Here is an 8,877-nt window from a genome sequence, read left to right on the forward strand (position 1 = left end):
GCCTACTGATAGCTAAGAAGGCAATATTTACATTAGTAGATGCTTGTTTTGATAAACTATTGCATAAGAATTTCCCCAGATAAATATGATTTTAAATCCCACAATTTAATGTTTCATATACAGAAATGAAGCTCAAACTGTACTTAGTTGATTAATAATGATACTACCTTATAGAGTTGCTATGAAGAACAAATATGCCAATGCACATAAATAATGAGAACAGTGTCTGGCATTCAGGAAGTACTTAATCAACCTTTACCATTATCATTGTTTTTCCAGAATGGTCCAAATAAGCCATTGGGACTTAACAGTCATCAAGAGTGTTCCTTCCTTTTTTCTGGAGTATTATTTTATTATCAAACCTAGATTCAGTGAACCAGAGATGGATAAGAAGTATGTCCAGAAACTTCTGCCAATACAGATAAATAGCTGTATGCTAAGGTCAGTGAGCAAAGCTGAGCAGCTGTTTCCTTGAGTGAACCAAGCCATTCCCCTGCGGTCCCAACTTCTCCAATCTCATGACAATTCAATCAAATGATGATATAGAGTTACAATTTAAAACTGAATAGAAGCTATTTAGCTGCAGAAAAACCTCCCCTAGGTGAAGATTGAAAGTTCAATGGATGATAAATTTAAAAATCTTCTAACCAATTGTTGAAATTTCAAAAGACCAGATGATATCATAACATGATATTCTTGTATATCTTCATATTTGTTATTACAACATTTCAAAAGGCAAAGTGAGGAATGTTTATATAGAGTGTTATACTTTTAAAAATGAACAAATCCAAAACAGTGAAAGGCAGTATTCTAGTTTTGGGTCAAATAACTGATTTCTCTGATATCCAGCTATTTAAAAAACAGACACCATCATAATAAAAATATCCTCCTTATTTCACAAAATTTTGAGTATAATTAAGCAAAATAATGTTTGTAAAATCCTTTGCATAATTGTTCTGCTAGTGAATTATTATTTTTATTTTATTTGTCTTGAAATATTAGAATGCTCATACATACAAGCTCACAAGCTAGAGATATGCATATACATACACAGACGGAGGTTATATGTCTAATTTGAGTTCTTTGAAAAGAGCCACCAAATTATAGTGTGTGCTGTAATTACTTTATTTTTTTGCATCTATTTTTCTCTAATACAGAAATGTGAAATTTGTAGAAAGAGAGGGAACTAAAATTATGGAAATTGTTTAGGCAATTCTAACAGAGTATGCTTACAAAGTCTGAAGATAAGATCAAGAAAAGATTACCGTCTGAAATGTCATTTTATAAGAATAAATTAGAAAACATTAATGACCTTAATTATCTGCATCATTGACCACTGTAAGAGCCTTTGGAAATGATGTTGCTGCTGAGAGAAAAGTGTATCTCATATTTAATTATGCAAACTGGGTGGAGAGCTTGAGCAATACAGTTGTGTAATTTGTCTCGCATGAGATAACAATGAATAATTTTTTAAACAAAAAATAAATTTTCTAAAATTTTCAAATAATGAGGAAAAGTATTATCTAGATAGAAATATCCTTACAGCAGAATTTCTTAAAGAGAACTAAAAAGAACACCTATACTGCTGAGATTTCTAGACCTGTTTCTAAACCAACTAGAGATGGATAAATTAGGATACCAATAGGAAACATGTCTATAAGTATACCTTTATTTATCTCTGACTCAGTAAAGACCCTCCTGATGATCTAACCTGATCAGAGTAAAAAACCATAAATCAATACATATCTTCTTATTTCCTCATTAAACATTGAAGTCATACAGAACACTAAGAAATATTTTTCATTAAAATTTCCTTTTACATTTTGGTTCATAATTCTTGAACTTTACTGCATGCAAAGTGAAGTGAAAGTAGCTCAGTCGTGTCTGACTCTTTGCGATCCCGTGGACTGTAGCCCACCAGGCTCCTCTCCGTGGAATTCTCCAGACAAGAATACTGGAGTGGGTTGCCATTCCCTTCTCCAGGTTCCCATATGTAAGAACAACATAAACAGCTTCTGATGCGTGCCTGTCTCCAGGCCATGACTATATTCTAGGCTTTCAGATTTCCAAATCGGCCTCTCTTAGGCATTACATCCTGTGATCTCTGGGAGATATGAAAAAGTCAGGCATCTGAAAAGTCATAATTTAGACCAGCACCAGGCCCTTGAGTGACTCACCAACAAACCACAATCTACAAGGGCCAATGGATAATCCAGGTGACCTTTTCTCTCTGGGTCCATCACCACCCTTAAAAACCTTGATTCATTCTGCACACCTTCAATAACCCAGAATTCTATAGGGCAATTATTTGACAAATGAAATAAAAATTTGTTCTAATATCCTTTTTATAGACAACTTCCTATTAATTAATAAGTGCTGCTCAGAAGTATAAATGTTTGGAGCAAAAACGATTTCAAGGCTATCCTCTGCAGTTGAAAATTTTGCAAGTCACTTACCAGTGTTTTATGAGACAGTGATAACATAATGGAAAACTAATAGAAAGCAAAGTGATTTGCTTTTTCAAAGATGTTATTTATAGTTAGGGTTTCCTCTCAAGTTTCAGGTTGAGTGCTTTAAGATTTTATAACTTATTATCTTAAATGAAGAGTAGGAAGAACGACCTGGTCGTTTCTTCCAGCACAGTTCCTTTCTTCAAAATTGGCTGTGCACTGGAAACTTAACCAATATCCAAGATAGGACTCCTGACTCCTAGGTTTTCCTCCCTGAGAGAAACTGCTACATTACTGTTCCATCTGGTTAACCTTGCTGCTTACTTCTGGAGGGATTTGGAAAATATACAGAGATCCCGGGAAGAGGCACTTCTGGCCGCTATACCGACCTATGAGTGTAATTGAATGGTAACTTCTGCTTTTACCTTCTGGGGCTTCTCTGATACTGCACGTGGGATGCCTGTGGACAGGACCGACTAAGTCATCCTAAAACATATGCCGGAGACATTTGTCATCCTTTATCGATGCACACGTCTCTTAGCAGGCGGCAGGATCCAAGTCAGCTCTCAGCATAACACTGTGTGGATGTCTGCGCTGTTCACACAGACGTGATGGGGACGGAGGCCTTGAAATCCTGCAGCCAGCAGCTCTGATATAAGGTGGGAGCTCCTTTAACATTCTGTCCTGGAGACGTGGGCGAATATCCCCACAGTGATAGTGGCGGTGATCATTATGAGGATGAAACTAGTGATAATGGCCACAACTTGTGAATATAATGCACTGATTTCTTTACAATTATTTTTTAAAAAAAAAAAAAGAATGACCAGCTCGGAAAGAAAAAAAACTGATTAAATATCAAACTTTGAGAGACCTCTGTTAGTAACCATTATTGTCTTCTTAAAGCATGGAGTGAATAGAATGAGGTTACATTATTAGAAAATGACAGTTTTGTTGGATTTTTATCTAAAAAAATGATGAACACAATTTTATGTTAGTGTCCATTATTTGTTTCCATACCTTACTCAAGACTCCACATTGTAGTTAACTGCGTTGAGCAACTTCGGCTGCATGCAACAAATTCTGGTAAATTCTCTTCTCATTTTTTACTCTATTACCAATATTTTCTAATTTTCCTTGTTATGGCTTCTTGGATAAAACATCATTTGAAAGTGGTCATTTAATTTCCAAGTACATGGGATTTTGTTTATAAAGTATCTTTAATATTAATTTCTCATTTTGATGCTAATTTTTCATTTAGATGCTTTCTTCTCTGCAATTACCCTCTATACTTTTTTCAGTCTAACTTTTTTGAGGCTTTTCATGACTAAGTCAAAGATCTCTCTTGGTAAAGGTCACACTGCACTTGAAAATATGTCGGTTATCTTCAAATATTTTTTATATTGATCTCTACATAATTCCACAATGATAAGGGAACAGACTGTATGATTTCAATATCTCTAGAAATTTTTGCACCTTGTTTTATGCCCCTGGATATGTTCCAATGTCTTCAAGTTTACAGTCCATGGGAACTTTAATAGAATTTGTATCCTACTGTTGTGTGAAAACTGTATAAATCTTAATTATGTTGAATTGGTTCATAGTGCTTTTCAGGTCTACTATATCCTTCTCTTCTCTGTGTATCCATTCTATTAATTTTTGAGAGTTTGATATTGAAACTCCAAGTAAAAATCTTAATTTGTCTACTTAAAAAATAATTGTAATATGTAGTGGAACTACATATAACCTTGTTTTGTATTTTCTACATCTCCTGTAAATGCGTTACCATGTTTTCATAATTTAAAAAAATTAAAATATAAAAAAACAAAAGAGGGTGATGGAATTATGCATAAAAATCTAAACAAATATTGTAACCTAATCTAGGACTAAAATTTTTATCTTGGAATTGCCTCTATTGTGTATTTGAGTTTATAGCATCATTAGGATAAAGCCACCAAGAGGAAAAGCTTTCCTCTTGTAGGCTTTGAAGGTTTAAGGTATTTACTCATAAAGGATAGGTTTCTTGGGAGATTTGAACAACAAATTCTAATCCAAGGACCAAAATTAGTACAGCAGTTTTGTAAATAACCCTCCAAATTATAAAGCAGGTGAAGTCATGACAAGCTAAATTAATCACAAGAATGCAAACAGTTATAAACGTAATTGTCATGGTGTCTTGTTCCACACTTTAGCAATAACAATTTCTGCTCTGGGCGAAACATACGGGGCGCTAAGATGAACCAGCCTAATGGAGAGAACGCCACACGGGGTTATTTTCAACCTAGTAAAACATGCTCACCAGTTTCTGATGTTTGGTTCTCAACCCCCACCCCTAATCTGTGAAATCTGTCATACGTAAATTCTATAAATGAAAAAACCTTTGATCTGAAAAGCTTTTACCCTTTAGTTTCTTTTCTAAATCCTCATAATGTGACCTTTCCCAATACTTCCTTTAAATGAAAAATAAAAGTCTTTGGCTAAATTCCCCACCACTCCCATGTTCTTATTTAATGTCAAGGCACTGGAATATTCATCACGAGAGATCACTTTATTTAAATATTTCAAATAATATAAAAAGGTATTACAATGAAAAAGTTTTGGCTTGCTACTTTAATGGTAGTGATTAGGAATTCCATTCATGAAATAAAGATTCCTGTTTTTAACAGAAAATCATTTCACCAATGCTCCCAGGCAATTTCAAAAACTTGTATTAACATAAGATCATTGCCAACGGCCCCAGGATGAATAATGCATTCCTGCATTACGGTGCATAATCTATCATATTTTAAAGACTAACTTCTTACTATAAAATCTGGATCCAAACTGTACACTTACAGAAGAATAACTTTTTCAAGTACTGCTCTGGAGTTCTTAAGGCAAATTAATGGAATAAAGTACCTTAGATGAAATCTGCAACTCACCAGGAAAGGGAGGGAGTCAAATTAGCCTTTTATCTTCATAGCATTCCAACTAAACCCAACTCCACTCAATGTAGCACTCAATCTTTTCTAGTTTAAATGTCTATACAAGTGATGACACACGGCAAACGGGTGTATTAAGGATGATTAACCAGGAATTAATTCCTAAGCTTTGCTCAAATGCTTTGAACACTATAATCTGTCTTCTTCCCTTCCTTGGCTAAGAAACACATATTCTGTTTTAGTCATTATGTACTAGAAGACTACTTAAATGTTAGGAATTTGGCCTTGAGAAATCAATCTAGTTTGCTAAGCATTTGACCATGTTTTTCATCGATGGCTGTTGAGACAATATCCTAGAGGCAGAAGTGACTCATAGTGTAAGAGTCATGAGTAAGAGAGGCTTGCTTTAAACTGGAGAACAGAGGTGTTCAGACGGTGAGTTAGTAACAAAGGCCAGGAAGGAAGGGCAGAGTTCAGTGACTCACCTGTAATACTTTGGTCAGATTGTTGAACAGAGCTTGCCCAGCACTGACTTTATATTTAACACCTCTGACTGTGCCATTCTTGCTTAAAATGTTGACTCTTCTTGTCCCAAACCCCTTCTCGCTGGCCGCCCTTGCCAACACCAGCAAGTTATCCTGGTCATTCTCCTGCTCGTCACCCTCCGGTCCTATGTGGCCGTTCTGCTGTCCATCAGACTCACGGAGCCCATCTATGCCACAGACACTGGCACACTCAGAATCCAGAGAGCCTGCTGGCCGTCCATCTTCATACACCTCCCTCAGAACTCGCCCGCTGTGAGACGACGCGATCCGAAATCGGACTTTCCGGGGCCTGTCAGTTTCTGGCTTCATCTCCCGCTTCAGCATGGTCCCATCCGCCCACATAACAAACAGCTCACATAGTTCTGGGTCCCTCGCTCCTGCATTAGTCAACCTGCCACATAGCAATATCTGAGCCTAATTCTAGTGACGGCAGCATTTGCATGAAACTAACATCGCAGGGAAAGAAGTGTCCCAAGAACTTACAGTGCATCTCTGCTATGAATAATGAATGTGTCTGTGTGTGTGTGCGTGCTATGGTTACCTTTAAACTAAAACCTGCAAAGTGATCCCAGCCTTTAAATATTAAATAGCCACGGTGGACTCTTCAGCAAGACAAGTGCAAGAAAGTAGCAAGCAATGAAACAGAAGGTAAGTACGAGGCAAAGAAATGAAAGGCTCGAACTTTGAAGCCAGGGGTGAGTGTTGAGAAGGATCTTAGCTGCAGAAATACCTCTGAAATTCAGAGTGGAAACCAGAGAGAAAATATGGAATCAAATGTGTAGGCTGGGAGGTGTCATAGGCTTCTCACAGTGCCTATTCCTTCTGTCTTTCACACTCTTAAAAAAGGGCAGTGAACATGCTACATGCTTGCATAGGGCCATCAATACCAATTCTTATTAAATCATCAGTTAGACTTCACCCACATTTATACAATGAATGTTCAATCTACACCTTCATCTCTGTGCACAAGTAGTTTTGCTGGTAGGCTGCAGTCCGTGGGGTCACAAAGAGTCAGACACGACTGAGCGACTTCACTTTTCACTTTCATGCATTGGAGAAGGAAATGGCAATCCACTCCAGTGTTCTTGCCTGGAGAAATCCCAGGGACGGCGGAGCCTGATGGGCTGCCGTCTGTGGGGTCACACAGAGTTGGACACGACTGAAGCGACTTAGCAGCAGCAGCAGCTTTTCAACAGACTATAAAAATAAATAACTTTTCTTTTGTGCTTTCCCACTTCTGGGAGCAGAAAACACTCCTCTCTTTGTCAGAAGGAAAAGTTTTGGAAAGGAAATATGGAACTGCAAGGGAAGAATGGAAAATCCTCCAAGTCAGCCAGATCAGCCAAGGCAATCCAGGGGATCAGCACTGATAAATGTCATATCCAAACCACCCATGCATAGAGAAGGGGCCTCCTTACACTATGCTCGGTGGATTTTCTGTCACTTTGGCAAGCACCTGAAGAAGTTCCTAAGATACAAAGACATACTGAAACTCACACCATAGTGAGCGCCCCAACCCATCTGAACCTCCAGAGGGAGGATACTCAGCTAGCTCTCACGGACCCTTTTTTTTTTTTAATGTTTATAAGCTTTTGCCTGATTATAAACTTAATTTGTGCTTATTTCAGAAAATTCAGAGAGTAATTAACAGTACAGAGTTAAAAATAAAAGTCACAACTACTGTTGCTAGAGATGTTAATAATTTTGTGAAATTTATTACAGTGTGTATGAAGCTGAGATGCTCTGATACATACAACTACATTGTCCAGCCTCTTGCATTTAAGGGAGAGAGAACAAATGCCTAGCTTTTGCCGAGGGGATGTGTGCAAAAGTGACAGGTATCTGTGGACCCAGGCAGTTGACAAGACACTGTATGTCATTCTATTTCTCTTTCTTCCCCATCTGCTAGCTGGATGACATCAGCAGTCATGCCATATATGAGCTTGTCTGAGTCACAAGGAAATTCACAGCTATGACCACTGCATTGGACTACAAGTAAATGGAAGTATCTGCTGGTATAAGAATATGTGTGTCCTAATGTGTAATATGTCCTAGGTCATTATAACTCACACACCCGTCTTAAGCTAAAATAAAAATCAACCTGTTCTTTTCAATGGATAATCTTTGTAATTCTTTTTTTCATTCAGGCAATAAGTATCCCACAAGCATCTACTGCATACCCCCCAAGGGTACCAGGAGACAATAATAAATATAAAGATATATAAGCTTGAGACCCATACCTTCCATTGGTTACATAATACTTAGAAAAATTAGCTATAGCTCAACACAGCATATTTTAAGATGTACAGAACCCTTCTTTTTAAAAATAACCTAATTTCTAGTCATCACCAATAAAACACACCAATGCTATTCTCAACAGTTTCCACTCTCATTGTGTTTAGAATTTGTTCCCAGCTGCTCAATATGAATATAGCACTTTCTAACTATCCCACTTGCCACCTTTTCCCACTATCAGTTTATTATTCCCTGCATTATAATCAGGGCTTCCCCAGTGTCTCAGTGGTGAAGAATCCACCTGCCAAGCAGGAGATGCAAGTCTGATCCCTGGGTTGGGAGGACCCTTTGAAGAATGAAATGGCAGCCCTCTCCAGTATTCTTGCCTGGAAAATCCCATGGACAGAGGAGCCTGGCAGGCTACAGTCTATGAAATCACAAAGAGTTGGACACAGCTTAGTGACTAAACAACAACATTATCTTTGCTTTGTCAGTTTGGCCCCCACCCTTGAGCAGGAGTTTCCTTCAGATGTACTCTTACAATCATTTATTCATTTAACAATATTTATTGAGCACCTACTAAATATCAAAGAATTGCTGGATCTATACAAGCATGATCCTTGCCTTTAGAGGTAAACAGATAACACTCAATAAACAATTAGAGGTAGTAATAAAAATTGTAACAAGCATTTTACCAAAGGGGAAAGGTGGATACAATTAGAAAATATA

General features: G+C 37.4%; 1 protein-coding gene across 1 annotated transcript in view; it reads right to left on the reverse strand.

The window, feature by feature from the left end:
* Positions 1-6,255, reverse strand: part of GRXCR1 (glutaredoxin and cysteine rich domain containing 1) — a 116,603-nt gene extending 110,348 nt beyond the window's left edge. The window contains exon 1 of the mRNA XM_043438599.1: positions 5,854-6,255. Coding sequence (XP_043294534.1) covers positions 5,854-6,255 — 402 coding nt within the window. The remainder of the gene's footprint in view (positions 1-5,853) is intronic.
* Between the last annotated feature and the right edge of the window lie 2,622 nt (positions 6,256-8,877).

Source organism: Cervus canadensis, chromosome 19, assembly GCF_019320065.1.
Source record: "Cervus canadensis isolate Bull #8, Minnesota chromosome 19, ASM1932006v1, whole genome shotgun sequence".
In the NCBI taxonomy this organism is placed as follows: domain Eukaryota; kingdom Metazoa; phylum Chordata; class Mammalia; order Artiodactyla; family Cervidae; genus Cervus; species Cervus canadensis.